This window comes from Melospiza melodia, chromosome 2 (genome assembly GCF_035770615.1).
Source record: "Melospiza melodia melodia isolate bMelMel2 chromosome 2, bMelMel2.pri, whole genome shotgun sequence".
Classification (NCBI taxonomy): Eukaryota; Metazoa; Chordata; class Aves; order Passeriformes; family Passerellidae; genus Melospiza; species Melospiza melodia.
Genome location: NC_086195.1, coordinates 110,116,290 through 110,133,491, shown reverse-complemented (window position 1 = coordinate 110,133,491; position 17,202 = coordinate 110,116,290). Strand labels below are relative to the sequence as shown.

General features: G+C 38.1%; 1 protein-coding gene across 1 annotated transcript in view; it reads right to left on the bottom strand.

The window, feature by feature from the left end:
* Positions 1-17,202, bottom strand: part of GPC6 (glypican 6) — a 727,955-nt gene that overhangs the window by 501,971 nt on the left and 208,782 nt on the right. The window contains exon 2 of the mRNA XM_063149536.1: positions 358-516. Within this exon, the coding sequence (XP_063005606.1) occupies positions 358-516 (159 nt within the window). The remainder of the gene's footprint in view (positions 1-357; positions 517-17,202) is intronic.

Here is a 17,202-nt window from a genome sequence, read left to right as displayed (position 1 = left end):
AACAAAAATCATGGGAGATCCACTGTTCATCTTACAACAGTGAACATAATTACAAACCTATATTTTGCATTTGAAACTAGGAGACAAAAATCATAAACCTCTCTATGCATATCTAATCTCTTTTTTCAACATTAGCCAAGCCTGCAGGCACTTAACAGTCTGATTCTTGATGTCATTGTAATTAAAGGCAATACTCACAAGGCTGATAAGCATACCAGCAGTATTTTAACCCTTAGCAAAACTGAAAATTGCAAATGTGGTATCTAATTGTAAACAATAGAGCATTGGAATTTATTACGGATATTATGGCTTTTAAATCCTATAACCTTGAAAATAAGTAAATTATATTCAGCCTACCATCAAACTTCTTGTGCCGGGATACGAAAGTCGTGCGTACAAAGTGACTTGTCTCCTCCACTAAGTTTTCAAACTCCAGTTTGCTCTGTTGGCTTAACTTGTCCTCCATTTCTGAGGTGCAGCATGTATATTCCTGAGGGCAGATTCTCAAATGTTCCCCTGGAATCACAATAAAAGAAGAAATTAGAAATATTTGAAAGCTGATAGAAATGTGCCAGAACCAAAAAAACAAAAAACAAACAAAAAGGGTTTTCAGTTTTGGTGGGCTGCCCAGGGAGCTCTTTAAGGCTTGACCTAAAGAGCTTGACAGGAAACATCTTGAATTTGTATCAACAACTTTGCTATGGCTGGGTATTCCTCGCAGGGGAGAGAAGACACACTTTGCAGAGTTGCTTTTATACTTCAAAAAGTAAAATTGCCTCACACCAAAAGTGTTCTCCCATGCTGAAGAAACCTTCCACATTTACTGAGGCATACTTAAAATTTAAAAAAAACAATTTCTTGTGTTCTGTTTGTATTCAAATCGCCTGGAGAAATATCTAGTGAGATGACCTATTACAAGCTGCTGGATTTGTCAAAAATTGCAAAACAAAAACTATGTTGTCAAAACCTGAGTAACAGAAATTATACATTTTTGTAGACAGGTCCACTTGCCCAAGTGCACCAAAACATTGTTCCCTTCTCCCCTTCCTTCCCCTCTTCTTAAGTGTATTTTAATGATTGTGTTTGGGTTTTCTTGGGCAGCATTTCTTGTCAGACTGAGCAAGTGCTCTGCTGAATAGGAGAAAGCAGTGAATAGTTTAATTAATCCTTATGTTATATGGAAATGCAATGTAAAAGGTAATGAAAGTCTCTTATTTAATTCAATAGATTTATCTCTTGAAGCACTCTGCCAGTTCTTCTGACAATATTGCTTTCTTCAGTACAATTTGCACGTGGAAACCAATTCTTCAGCTCATGAAATTAAAATGGTCTGTTATTACATGAAATGTGAATTTCCAATTGACACTGTACTAAGGGTGTCAGAAACATTTAGCTTGGTTTGTACAAAGGCAGAAAATTCTACCATTTCCTCTTGAGAAATAAAGAGAATGATCTGCCTGTATGATTAAAGTTACTTGTAAGGCAATGAAAACATTTAGCTTTCTGTACACCGAATCCTGATTAAAAATCCCGCTGCAAATCTCTTAAAGGTGCTAATAAAATGATATACAAACCCCAAGGGTTAAATAAATACTGGGGACCTGATTCTCATTTCTATTGAGGCTCCTTTCTACTACTGCTGAGCCATAAAGAAGACTAAAATGCAATTTATACCTACTTTAAGGCTGCTTTTCACCATTCTTATTATGTAGTGAGGAGAACCAGGCCCTAAGTTTTATGCTTCCCAGGGGTATAATACATTTAGCTGCTGCATCATTCTGAAGACAGCATCAAAAACAGGTTTGCACATGCTTAGAATAAACACTGTCTTGAGTTTGCCCTCACCTTATTCGAATTTATGTTTTGGTTCTCGAATGAAGTCTTTTAACTTGAAATTTAGTCATTTCTCAACCCTGACTCCTCACCCCATCTTAATTTGTTTTTTCTGCAAGAGTTTGTAATATATGAATTATAATGCCATGAGTTTTCTTTTAGCAGTCTCAGGACTTTTTAAAAGCTCATAGCTATACATCTTCAGAAAGGATCATTTTATTATTATCAGTTACTGTTTGGCAGTACTACCTACAAGTCCCAGTCATGTCCAAATGAACCACGATATAAAACTTTGTGTAAAACTGGGAAAAAATTATATCCCATGACCATCAAAATATTGTAAGGATTGCTTCCCAAGTCTGCTACACCCTCCCACCACGAGAAATTAATTCCTCTCCATCCTCAAAGTCACACATCTAAGCCATAAACAACACATACAGGGACTGGTGAGCCAGCTGCTGTCAAACATAAAAGATAGTGGCAGACTAATGTGTGCCTTACCCTCTACATCTCTGTCACATTAAACTGCAACTATTCAACAGGTAAGGAAGGTGCCATAATAAGAAACAATAAAGGTTATTTCAGTAACAGTAATGTGAGTTTTTATTAGATGCCAGAAAGACAAGTAAAGTTGAAATATTGTATCATTAGAAGCAGTGCTGTGTGCTTGATTAAATAAAAAAATACCCCATCCATAATGTCTGCTACCCCCTTTCCTCAATAAATCCAGTTTTTTTTCCTTATTAAAAACACCTACTTTCCCAGTTCCAGTCAGAGTGGTAGTTTATGCTTTTTATTATGATAATATCCTCTGGTGTGATTGCAACCGAAAATTTTTATAAAATGCACTTTTCTTTCCTCTCTTCAACTGAAGTTCTTATTCTTTTTTGTCTGGCTCTGTTTGTTTCTCAGAATTGTCAGGCTACAAGCTGGCCTAATGGTAATCATCATGTGCTTAGTAAGTAACACCCATGAGTCTAAATCTTTTAAGACATTATATTATGCTGAGTATTATGACAAAATAAATTCTATTGAATGGTCATTTTTGGAGAAATAGTAATTTTTTCTTTCTCTGATTTATTTAGAGTCTTAGTTTTGCTTTGCTACAAAAATTATTTCTCACTTTGCCCACTACAAACTCATTCAGATTCCTAGCGCACTGTTCTCTTTTACATGTATTTGCATTAAGTTTCCTCCTTTTAGTTCACTGGTTATTCTTTCATTCATGAGGCTCTTGACTGTAGAACCTCACATTTATCAGCAACACAACTCCTACCTTACCTCATTGACTTTTTCTCCCAACAAAATGTCTTCTTCTAAATCATCTATACTACCCACCCACCCTCGTAACAAAACTTTGCTGTCCAATAATGAACTTTTTTTCAAAACACATTTCTAATTCTCTTCTCCCTGTTCATAGAATTGCATTACTGTAGAAATAAATACTAATGGAAATATTGTGCTACTTTTCATATTCTGTTTCAGGATTTTTGCTTCCTTCTCTTTCCTGCACTGGAGGATCAGGTCAGACTACAGATAAAGTAAAAGAAAAAGCATTTTTCATTGGTTCACACCAGCAGAGTCTTTGTATGCCTAAGATGTTCAAGCCAATTTTGTAAAAATAAAGCTTTTAGAAATTTTTGCTCATAAGCCCTGCAATGTTTATACTGGCCACGACTGTTTGCAGTTTCCAGAAGTTCATAACTTGGACAAAAGCTAATGTGCTTTCCTGGGAATGGCAAAGGGAAACGCTCTGACAAAGTAATTTCTGTAGGCTTAATCTTTTTTTTTACTTTTTAAAAGCATGATTCTTATTTTGTGCTTGTTATTATCAAACCTCCAATGAATGTTAGAATTGCCAAGTCATTAGTTCACTCCTTGTAAAAAAAAAATTTAAAAAATGGACACACTTTTCTTAGCATTAAAGTAGGGGGTTTGTTTGTTGGATTTTTATGTTGTGTTTTGCTGGGAGGGGTTGTGTTTTTGGGGTTTTTTGTTTGGTTGGTTTTTTGATTGGTTTTTCATTTTGTTGTTGTTGCTAGTTTGGATATTTTTAATTAAGAGGTGTGTGCTTTATTTTGGATTTTTTTTTTTCTTCTTTTGTGACCTAAGAGGCTGTTTGGATTGAAAATAACTCTGCAGGCTAATTTGATTGTGCTTCCTCTGATTTTTTGAATTGGATCATTTACTATTTGCATTTGTAAAACATTGTTCTATTACCATAGGAAGTGTTTAATCACTAATTTGTGTATTTACACACCTCAAGTATTTTGCAGGCTGAAAATGCGCTCATAACTAATGTACCAGTTCTTGCCTTGGGAAACTCCATATGGTCTAGGTTCTTATGCTAATTTTAGCACCAATTTTTGTGGCACAAGTGGCATTGGTTATAACTGCCTAGCTTTTCCTTGTTGCAAATGGTGTCTCCCCAAACAAGTTTGACACGACTGTAGTTACACTGCACCAGGCTGAACAGCTACTAACTCAATATTTCCAGCCACCTACCACAATTCTTCTAACCACTGTTTCCAGCTGAAGATGCTGACCTACATATCTCTCCTCATGTGGCTTATGTTATATAAATCAAATCAATTGCCTACTACAAATTCAGCTACCAGTATTCAATTTCAGTTTTATTACAGCTGTAATCTCACACCTGCCTTCACATGATCCAAATTGGCAAGTTTTGCAGTTGAATTTGGCAATCCTGCTAGCAATGCTGCTTTGAAGTGTGATAAAGCAATTTATAAAGCACTTGTTTTATATTCAGATATATTACTGTTTGGTGTCCTTAAAATGTGCTACAAAACTCAGAAGTCTCTAAAAAATCGCAACTTACAGCTCTCAAGCTGAATAAATGCTTTTACTGCGTATCAAAATGCCAGAACTGATCTGAGAGTGGTAAATACTTGCAGAAGATACAGTCTGAAGGATCAGTAAACCCTATGGAATATAACATTACCCTCAACAATTTAACCACCAGATTTCCTTAACACCTTGGTTATATTATTAGAAATGGAAGTATTATCAAATAACATATTTATTATCAGGCAGAACTTTTTATGGGTCATGTAGCAAGTTTAGCAATTTTGGAAGCAATTCTTTCTCAGGCAGTCAAAATTTTATAGTTCTTATTCTAATCATAAATTTAAAGCCCTGATAGTGGTCTGTTCACAGAATGGTAGGGCTAACTGTATGATGGGGAGAATAGAAGCAGAGTCACTACCCTGCTTCATAAATCCAGAAATGAATAAAAATTATTAAATAAAAGGGATAAATTAAAGGTGTGCTTTCAAAGTTGATCAGTTTGTATGCATCAACAGAGTCTAAAAGAAGAAAAGGTAGCTCTACATTCTTTATCTTGCAGGTTACATTGATGTGATTTGGCCTTATCATTAGCTGTGCTCTTGAAACTTGAAATACTCGCTTCAGACCTGCTCATATTCAGCCACTTGTGGAGAAAGCAGTGGAATTTATTAACAGCATGAGCTTTAATAAAAACAATATCAAGTAGTGCAGCTGGAACAGAATAGCCACAGAGCCCAGCACATGCTGACACCTGTGTGGCTGGGGAGCTGCCTTGCTGAAAAGGATGGGGGCTCCTAGGGGACACCCAGCCAACATGAGACAACAATGCCCTGCAGCAGCAGATGTAAATCTGATACTGGGCTGCATCCCCAGGGGCACTTCTAGCAGAGGCACAGACATGATCATCCCACTATACTCAGTGCTCGTCATGCTGCACCTGGAGAACCGTGCCCCGTTCTGGCCCCCACAAGACAAGAAAGATGCAGACTGGAGAGGGTCCAAAGGAACATCAGGAAGATTATCAAAAGACTGGAGTGTAAGGAAAGACAAAAGAGTCAGGTTTTTTTTCCCTGGAGAAACAGAAGGCTCAGGTGGGATCCAATCAAGGTACTATAGTTGTTAAAGGGAAGGTACAAAGAGGATGCAGCATCTTTCTTCACAAGGACCCACATGGAGAAGACAAGCAGCAAAAGATACAAATTGTACCAGGAGAAGTTTCATCTTGGCATAAGAAAGAAATTTCTTAAAGTGAGAACTGACTGTCTAGTCACTGGGACAACCTCCCCAGGGACATGGTGGATGCCTCATTGCTGGAGGTTTCCAAGATTTGATTGGACAGGGTGTGAGTTAACCCCATCGGGGCTCCCTTTCCCTCAGTACCTGAGACCAGATGATCTGACAGCATTCCTTTCAAAGTGGGCTCTTCTGTGGTTCTGTGATTAGTTACTTCATATCTTCCTACCTCTCAAAATTATAAGGGACTGGAACAACTTGACTTTGTTTCTAAGTTAACATTTTCCACCCAATTTTCTGTATTTTTTATTATTGTAAAAGATTATTTTAAACCGATGGTAAATAGAGTTAAAAGAAAAACCTCATTCAACTTTAACCCTTGCCCACTATTTTGAGATTTGGATCATTTTCAGTATGGGTGATGATGTTTTTGAATGCCTACTTTTTGAAGTTTTTAAGGAGCATAGTAAACTCTTAATGATCACATTATAAATTTTCTATTAGTGAAAGATATACTTCTCCAATACACTTACACCATTCTGTCACACATCTGATAAGAGGAAACAGTGCTGTAGAAGAATTTGACTGATAATCGTCTTTAATTAAAAAAAAAAACAAAAACAACCAAACAGCACTATCATGTTTTCGGCATTAACTTTTTTAGCGGTTAAAAATTAATTATAAACATGAATTTTAGCATTTCAGGCAGCAAAAATTCAAATATAATTTTGCATTTCAGGCAGCCCAGATTCAAATTCAAACAGCACAAATTAAAATATAACTTTGTTGGACAAAACCCTGTTCTCTAACCAAAAAGTCCTAAGGCTCCTTCTGACTATGTAATTATCTTCTCTGTGGGGTATAACAGCCCTGCAAGCAGCCTCTGTAAAACTGCACCTGACATTCAAGTCACAGATTGAACTTTCCTACTCAAACTAAAAGGAAACAGATTATGTTTTAAATTAATTCCATTGTAATATTGGCCTGACAAGTGATGACAGGAGCAATATTTGCACAGAAAATGACAGCTGGAGGAAGGGAGGGAAACCTGTCTGTAACACACAGATCGTGCCATCACACACAGCTCTCCTAATTTTAATCAAAGGAATATTGAACTTGAAAACCTTTTATGTCTTGTGGACTCCAATAAACCCGTACAACTACCCCAGGAATAAAACTGACTCGTTGTTTGCCTCGGAACTCAAACCATCTTTGCTCAGATTTCTTTTGTTCCTTGATTTCTTTGAGGTCAATTAAAAAATGAATGCCTTCCAAACAGACTGATAATTAGTTAACAGTCTCTTCATTACAGGTCCCACTGGGAACATTCATTTACAAGAAGCCCTGACCCTGTTGTCCTTGGGAAGATTTCAGTAATAAGTTACCGAAGCCGAGGCCAAGGCAAACTTGTTCAGACTAAGACTATACAGATGCTAAGGAAAGAACTGAAGTCCCTTGAGCATTCCCAACTAAACTACTAGAAGCAGTACCACTGCTCCAATGCTCAGGATCATTTTATTTTCCAAGCATACACAGTCAGACAAATTGTTTTTTGATAACACAGTTTGTGAGAGGAATGTCTAGTTACCTCTTGGAGAGTGTATTACTGGCTTTGTGCTCAGTGCCTTGTGGAAAGCAAACAGCAAGGCTGTGATTCAGCACCAACAGTTTCATCATCTCACTGGCTACATGGCTGCAATTTTCTGATTTCAAAGCATGCTCCCACCTGGGAACAGCAGCCAACTCCCCCTCCCCCTGAATTGATTTTTGCTGTTTATTATGTTCCCTACTATAACAGCAGAAATATCTTATATAGCATTATAGTGAGAAGTAGAATACAAGCGGCACATTTCTTTACCATGACCATAAAACACAATGCAAGGCAAGCTTTAAATTTAATCAGCCCTCAGAACAATTTAATGATTAAGATAGCAGGATGAGATTGTACACATTCATTTATTTATAAAGATTTTAATCAGCATTCTTCATGTAAAACTGAAATACAAAGATGTGACTGTAGCACGTGGTGTATCAGAGACAGATTTACACCACTTAGGCCATATACCCCCTGAAATACTGTTGCAGTAGAAGACCATGCTGGATTAACTTCCTGGGACTAAGTGAGTATGCTGTACTGCCCAAACCAGTCCTTAAAATACCATTACTAATATACATACATCAAAGGTTAAAGCTGAATGGGATACAGTCATGACATTTGATTGAATTGTCAAGTGTATTTTAAAGCTGTGCAGATCCCTTGCTAGTCACTACATTGTAATGCATAAAATCCATGTTTCTAAAATACTAAACTTAATGACAACTGTTTAAGAGTCATTAATCAAAGTGCTCTCCTGTTATTCTCTTATATTGATGCCTTCAATCAGCCCAGTGAAACCTTTTTGTGCTACCATTAAGCAGATTAATGTACGTTTTTGTCTTCTGATTAATAATGACATGCTTTCCTGCAATGCCAGTCACAGAAACAGCTCAGGAAGACAAACATGATAATGTTGAGTTGGTCATAAGTTATAGGCTGTAATGGATAAACCAGTGGTTAAGACTTTGGTGCCTCTGCCATAAACTCTTTATTGAAATATTTCTCAGCCTAATCTCTTTCTTAGTTACTTCAGGAAAAAGACAGTACAAAAAGGGAGGCTACAATTTGTAAAGATCTGAGAGTCCTGTTATCATACTGACTCAAGGTCTACCCATGAAATTTAGGGCCAGAAATGCTGGCATTTGTCCTTTAATTTCTGTTTGGAGCCAACCACTGTGAACAGCAAAATGCCTCTACCAGTTCCTAAGTATTAACCTTACTGTGACCAAAGTCGTAAGGCAAGAAGCAAAACTTTCTCCAAGTTTGTGTATCTGTGACTTAATAAAGGAGGGGGGGAAATATTTTTTTCCTTTTATGTTTTCCCCCAGAGAAGCATGCTAAGAATACATAAACAGGTATAATGGCCAGAGAAATCACTCAATACAAGAGAGGTCAAACGCTGCAAAAATTAATGTCCAGTTACCCCCTTGCAGGAGTTCTGTGGTCTGTGAGCCAAACTTGGTGCAAGTTTGCTTGTCCCCAGCTTGGTTCTGCAGATCCAATTGCTGTTACAACATGAGAGAGTCCCTGCTACAGCCAAATAAGGTTCTGGAAGCAAAGCACAGACAGAATTGTGGGAGATTCAAGAAGAAAACTACTGATATGGGAAGGTGTAAACCCCTACAGGAAAAACGTGACAAACTGGAGGGTGGCAATGAAGAAACAAGGAAAATCAGCTAATTCCTGACCTAAATGATGACTGCATGAATACCTGAGAGTTATCAGGTGATTTATCACTGATGATGGTAACCATCTACTGCTTGGCCTCATAGCTCATTGGCTCTAGTTGAACATGCTCTGCAGCGACTTTGGGAGCCTTGACTCCAGGGATCATGGAAAAACTCCCCCAGATGCCCCTCCTGATCAGACAAGGAGAAGAAGATACCACAGTATGTGGGTGCCTTTTTCTGCATGTGGCCTCTCTTCCAGGTGGGAGAGTCTCAGAACTACAGAAATAAGTATTCAGGTCTTTCCTAAAGGTGCAGAAAAGGATGTCCTATGACTTCCCACAGTAAATCCTATGCAAGTAAGGAATTCAGACCATTTCTGCCCACTCCAATGAAAATCAACACTGCTGAAATGACTCTCCTTCAATAACAGAGGATACCAGCTGACACAGGAGGAAGAAATACAGTACAGATATTCACTGAGATTGTGCCAGAGGGAAGTCCTCTCATGAAGGATTTTTTTATTCCCTATTGCGTAACTACTTTCAGACTGTTTTGATTCACTTATGTGACAAATTTAACTTCATGGAACTGAAAATAACCATGTGTTAAAGCATGCATGAAAATACTCTGAATTGCAAAGATTCTAATTATCAATATGAAACAAAGGTTTCTCACTGAATATTGTCAACTGTATCATGCAAACAGAAATTCTATATTATTAAAACCATGGATAGGCAAATGTTTTATGACTATGCAAGAAATTCTGAAACATTTTCAATAAATTATATTTCCTTAGGAATCTCAGGGTTCAGCAGTGAAGCCTGACATTCTAGAAATCCTGCTCATTGCTGCTTTCAGATTCTCAGTTTCAATAACTTGCTATCACACCTTGTAGAGCCTGGGTGGGGGTGTCCAAGTCCTCCCTTCTTTCAGACAAGCTGGACTCATGGGGACCCTCTGAAGAGGGAGGCAGCTGGTATGTGTGCAGCTAAAGTTTCCTGGGATTGGTTTGGACTGAAGGTGGTTCAGAAAATAGCGCTGTCACTCTTCAGCAGAATTTGGAAAGTTTTGAAGGATTCCTGAGCATGGACTACATGGTTTCTTTCCTGTTACAGGCCCAGTACTGTCTTAGAGCTTGCCAATTTTCATAACCTCTGAGGTTTCCACATTACAGGAGACAGAAATTCTCTTAGCTGCTGGTTCAGGTCAAGTTCTCAAGTTTCTGTCTCTCTCCATCTGTATCCAAGGGCTATAGCTATATCCCTCAATAAAAAGAACCTAGCCACTGATACATATGGTTAGAGGAGCTTGCAGCCATAAAGGGAAAATCCCCTTTTATGCACCTAAAAATTTTGGGTGAGGGCTTGAGCTAATTTCTTAGCCCATTTTCATAAAAAGATCCCAACAGAAAGGACTGTTGCTTTGCTTGATTTTAGGATCCTTCTGCTCTAGAGTGGGATCTGGACAGGCTGGATGGATGGGAAACGCCAATGGCATGAGGTCCAACAAGGCAAAGGTCCTGCACCTGGGTCCCAGCAGCCCCACCCCCTGCTACAGACTGGGGGCAGAGTGGCCAAAGAGCTGCCCATTGGAAAAGGACCTGAGGGTGCTGGTCAACAGTCAGATGAACATGAGCCAGCGAGTGCCCAGATGGCCAAAAAGGCCAATGGCATCCTGGCCTATATCAGCAGTAGTGCGGCCATCAGGACCAGGGCATGGATTGTCCACTTGTAGTCAGCCCTGGTGGGGCCACACCTTGAGTTCTGTGTCCAGTCCTGGGCCCCTCACTGCAAGAAAGACTTTGAGATCCTGGAGCATGTCCAGAGAAGGGCAATGGAACTGGTGAAAGGTCTAAAGCACAAGTCCTACGAGGGGCTGAGGGAGCTGGGGATGTTTAGACTGCAGAAAAGGAGGCTCAGGATAGAGTCTCTACGACTGCCTGAAAGGAGGGTATAACAAAGTGGAGGTTGGTTGGTACCTTCTCCTAGGTAACAAGTATCAGGACAAGAGGAAATGGCCTTAAGTTGTGTCAGGGTAGGTTTAGATGGATATTAGGAAAATTTTCTTCATGGAAAGTTGTCAAGCCCTGTAACAGGCTGTCCCTGGAAATGCTTGAATTGCCATTCCTGGAGATATTTAAAAGGTGTGCAGGTGTGGCTCTTAGGGACATGGATTTTGGTGGCCTTGGCAGCGCTGAGTTATCAATTGGTCCCTCTTCATGGTCTTTTCCAACATAATGATTCTATAATTCTAACAATGAATTAGAGAGGGGTGCTTCAGAGGTGCTGGCAGAGCAGGCATGACACTGTCCTTGACTTTAAGTGGCTTCCCAGCTTGAAGGAGGATACAGGGCAGGTGCATCCTGCACTGCTGAGGCTGCAAGCTTGAGAATGTAGGCAGTATAATGAATGCAGTGCAATAGAAAAACCTGTTTGCTACATCATAGTGTTTTTTCAATCAATATTTTCCAGCAGAACAGTTTGCTCTGAAAAAATTTTAAGCTCACCCCAATTAACAGAAACTATGTTTTCATAATATCATCCAGCCACAGTAATCACTGCCAAAAGGAAAAAGAAAGCTTTTTAGAGGATAGCAGCTAGCCACAACAATTTCCCTTTCCCACTATTCCCAATAGTGTTTGAGATCTAATCTATTGTTAGCCCTACAGAGTGGGCATTTTGTTTTTTGTTCATGTGGGAGTTATTGTTTTGGTTTGATTTTGTTTTGCTTTTCCCCCCCTGCATTTACACACAAAACCAGTCAGAGCAATTTCTTTTTAGCTTCTTTTTTATTGTACTTCTATCAGTACCCTCTATGGACTGTGATACTTAGTAAGGGTCAGGGTCTTCAAAATCAATAACTGAATGTTTCTTGCTCTTCAAGTGTTTTAATGTTAAAGGTTTGACCTTTATGATTAAAGCTCAGCTTGAAAGGAAATCCCTTTAGGTGTCTGAAGTCTTCTCTCATGTAATCACATTTTTGAATGGACATTTTTGACTGTGTAAATTAAAAGTCTTCAGTGCGCTTTTACAGATTTAATCAAAGCATTTAAATATAGAAGAATAAAGTAATAAGCTAGACTTTTTCTATCAGTTCTTTAGAGAATTCCTTTTACCTTCTTAATGTACCTTTTTTGGGGGCCTATTTCTTTAGTACAATCACAGCTTTTGACTGGCACCTTACAGCAGTGACCAGCCTCCCGTTACTTTGTGGTTATTTTATAAGCCACACTTTAAGAAACCCAAAACTCCTGAAATAACAACCAAACTTAAAAAAAAATATTTATTGAAAGAACATCATCTTCAGGATATGACAGGCATCATATTTGCCTTGAAGAACCTTAATACTTCTTCTTCATTATGATTAAATGGGATATTTCCTATAAAGAATATTTGGCACTCTTTGTTACTATTTACTCTGTATACTTTGGCTGACATAACATGGACAGATACTATCCAAAGTGAGTACTTGTCTCTTGGAGAAAACTCTTTGCAGATCTATTGCAGATTGAGCCAGAAAGAAAGTTAGCAAACACTATGTCAAAGTGCTTTGTGCTTTTTGCCTTTAGTACAAATAAGACTCTGAGGCATCTGTCTGAATTCAGATCACCTTGAGTACATTCCTGTCTTAGCTCCTTCTCTCAGAAGCTACTCAGAATAAAGTATTCCCTGTCCTCTGCTGCATGGATGGAGCCAAATTAGGGTATAACAGTAATGACAGGCAAAAACATAAGGAAGTCTCTGAGGATGTCTGTATGAACGTCAAATGACTGCCCAACTTATCCCAAAAAACTGTTAAAAACAGCTCTAAAAATTCATAAACCCATGCAAGCCAGCATTTCAGATATAGATATGATGATTCCAGGTTTTGTTATTATCTCTGAAGTTGTAGATGTAAGGATTTCTCATTCCCTGTGGAAGGGTCCATTGCCTTCCCTGGGTGCCTTGGATTAAAACACTTGAATTTGCCTTTCTTTACTCTCTTCTTCCCTTCTCCTCCTCTTTGGATAGAGCCCTGTGTCCCTGCCAAGGGGCTCTGTGATTGTGCCATCTGGGCAAAAGTGGTGCCTATTTACACCCCTAATAGGGAGTGACTGTGATTATCTATAGAAATCCCCACAAACAGCAAGAATAAATCTCCAAAATAAAAGGTCAACACGCACATTATTTCAATATGAATCATGTATATTTAGGAAAGAAAAATATTTAGGGATTTTTTTTTATAAACTATGAACTATATTTCAACCCTGGGCTCAGCAGCAGCAGTAGTAAATATATTACAGCAATTTTTGGCGCTATGTTGGACTTATATATACTTAAAATCTTGGGCCTGGAATATTTCAGGTTTTTTCACCTTGGCAAAAAAATTGTAAAGAAGAAAATAGTTCTAGGCAATATATTATTCTTTAAATATTAATTATTAATAATTTCTAAAGTCTATAAAGTTTACATTTTCAGCAATAGTATTGACTTTTACTGTCCTTACAATTATTTAAAATAGAAAATGTCCTGATAAAACTCACATTATCCTTTTCCTTATCACTGTCTGCATTGATTATCAAAAGTAAGTAATATATACTGTATTTTCCTTGTATATCGCAAATAGAGTTATTAAAGATGACTGACAAGTTTCAGTTTAAGAATACATCTAGTAAACTACAGATGAAAAAACATCAAACTGTCTTTCCCAGCCTTCACAGAGTAAATGTCAGCAAGTAATGTCTGCAATTACCAAGGAGAAAAAAAAAACAGTTATGTGGTAAAATGTGCAAACCATCTAAAATATCTCCACTCACTGTGATTTGTACATGTGCCTTAAGTTACTGCAGAACTGTGTCACAATTGAACATCAACCTGCAAAGTTTCTCCTTCATGGTTTGATTCATGGGCAATAAGGAGACCCAGGAGATGGAACTTTCCTCTGAAGTGGTGATTTACACAATCAAACTAGAAATAGTATGGACAAGTTATGAACATTTGCACAACACTATACATGCAATTAAAAGCACAGAGTGACAAAAAGATTTTTTTCTTCTTGTTAAACTGTTGAAAGTCATTCTCTGAAAAACTGGAGTGGTTTGGCTGCTTCTGTGACAAAAAGTATATCAAGATCAGTCTGCTCATAGAGGGCTTATGAGATAAGGCAACAAATCACATTCTGCAAAAAAAGTCATCAGCAAATAAGCCAGAATGGTTTATGAAAAAGTCATATACAAAATATACACATCTGCCAGTAAATAACCTCTTCACTGAGCTGGCACTTTTCTAAATTACAAATTAGGGATTCATGATCCTAATAAATACAATATACTACCAGTTGACAGCTTTCACAGCATTTTATGTTTCTGAAGGAGATTTATAGGTTTATAATGAGAAATAATATAATGCAGGTGCTATTAACTTCACTAAAAGCCATGTGCAAAAAAGGAAAAGGAAATCCTTTACATCTTGATTAAACAGAAAATACCAAAGCTTTTCTAATTTTTTTTTATTGTCTACTGTTTTCTAAGGAAAAATGTCCCTATTTCAAGGCAATTTCTAAGCAGTGTAATTAATGTGGTGCAGCTCACAAATTGCCTAATGAATACTGTGTTTAATGAATATTCTTTTAAAGTTTCTGGCTATTTTCTACATCCATTCAGTGACAGCAGTTGCTCAACTGCAACAGTAGTTTTGAGCACTTGTTGCAGATGTTTCCAACCATTTTCTGCCAAATGCAAATTCAACTACTTGAGTGATTGAATTATCAATGCCAATCTTAGATGATACTACTGTTAAAAGATTAATGTCCTAAAGGGAGAATCAGATTACTACTAGCATTCTTTTAACATCACTTTAGGAACACTCTAAATCCCCTTTCACAGAACAGAGTGCTTCTTAAAATCTATATAGCACATTTAAATAGATTTAGCCTTCCTCACAATATGGTTACAAAGTATCTAGAGCTGTGGTTGATTTACCCTGGCTGGATGCCAGACACCCACCAAAGCTGCTCTATCACTCCTCTCTGCAAGTGGACAAGGAAGAGTTTATGAGTTGAGATAAGGACAGGACTCACTGATTGCCAATATGGGCAAAACAGACTCAGTTTGGGGATATTAACTGAATTTATTGCTAACAAAATCAGAGCAGGCTAATGAGAAATAAAATATATCTTTAAAACACCTTCCTCTCCCTCTTTCCCAGCTCTACCTCCTCACCCCAGAAGTGCAAGGAGATGGGTCCAGAGATCCCTGCCAGGACCCTGCTCCATCATGGACCTCCCATGGGCTCACAGCCTTCTTTTGGGCAGCCATGGGCATCTTTTGGGCCTTCCACATGGGTCTCCTCCATGAACCGAGGGTGCATCTCTGTACTCCCATGTACATTCAGGGGCTGCAGGGTCCCAGCTGCCTCACCATGGGCTGCACCACAGACTGCAGGGCAATCTCAGCTCTGGCCCCTGCAGCACCTCCTGCCCCTCCTTCTGCACTGACCTTGGTGTCTGCAGAGTTCTTCCCAGCACATGTTCTCACTCTGCTATTCTCTGGCATTACAACTGCACAACTTTTATCCCCCATTGTTTAATGGTAGCACAGAGGTGCCTCCACCATTCCTGACTGACTTGCCCCTTGGCCTGCAGAGCTGTCCTGGAGCCGGCTGCCATTGGCTCTGTCGGACATGGAGGAAGCTGCTGGAGCTTCTCACAGAAACCACCCCTGGAGCACCCCTGCTGCCAAAACCTGGCCATGCAAACCCAACACAAAAGTTAAATTCTGTCTTAATGGAGTTGTCATACAAAATTAATGCTGCATAGTCTCTGACAGAGTTCTAAAACTACACAAAAACTAATTAAAAGCAAGTCACAAAACAGCTATCTAGGCTACTCCTTGCTGTCATTTAATAATTCACTAGTATCTGACAACTCTTAAAGTAACTACCACAAGATAACATTACTTCCTAAAACATGAAAGCTACCCACAACATCCAACATAAACTCTTAAATGAGGATGATGATGATGACAGTAATAAATTCTGCAATAATTTTTGCATCTGAAAGTATCACTAAACTCTATGTGATAACTTACACATCTGAAGTCCTTCATCCATAAAACCTGCCAGCATTAAAATTCATTAGGACAAGCTGCTGAAAAAATTATTTTTTATTGATATTTGGAGTTTAAATGTATAATTGCATTATTACTCATCATTTATTGATTATCTAATTATTGATTTTCCTTTTATACAGCTACAAAAACACAGGACAATTTGGGTATGATCATGAGCTCCACACTCATGATTTGGCCACAGCTGATCTAAAATGAATCAAACGTGCTTGCTTAGTTATAGTTAAAGTTGTACTTGGTATACAATGAAGTAGTATGATTCATGTATCAAATGATTATAGTCCTTGATGCAACCTTTGCCTATTACAACATATAAATGTGTGACTACTTACTCATAATCAGATGATGAATTCAGTCAAGACAACCTTAATGTATTGATATCTAAGATATGTAAGAAAAGAGCAAATTAAGCACCTTCACTGTCTTCTTCATTCAAGCGATACTCAAGAGCTTCCAGAGCAAGAAACTAGAAATCCTGTGTGACCAACTTCCTGCTGAAATCCCTATAACAATCTGAAACTATGATTACTATTACCACTAACATAAAATTCTGTTTAAGAGATTAAAAAATGGTAGCCATATAATAATAAAGACTTAATAAAGGCACATATGCTAGAGACAGAATCTTGTAAGGTCCCACAATAATTCTAAGTTGATTTGCAATATAGTAGATCTATGAAGACGAAATAAGTAATAAAAAACAGTTTAAAGCTTTAACCAATCTGTCTCCTTCAGGAAAGAATTCTAGAGTGAAGATAAGAACTGAGCTCCCTGCATTTTTAAAGGTAGATGCTGCATACTTCATGTCAAGCTGCAGATCAGTGAGTACAGACTGCAATGAGAAGCAGCAAGCAGTGATTTAATGCTAATTTGAAACATCATTCAGAGTTGAGATAGCATCTAAGACTTGTTTGACAAGACACACTCAAAATACAAAATGATCAAACCGAAATTGT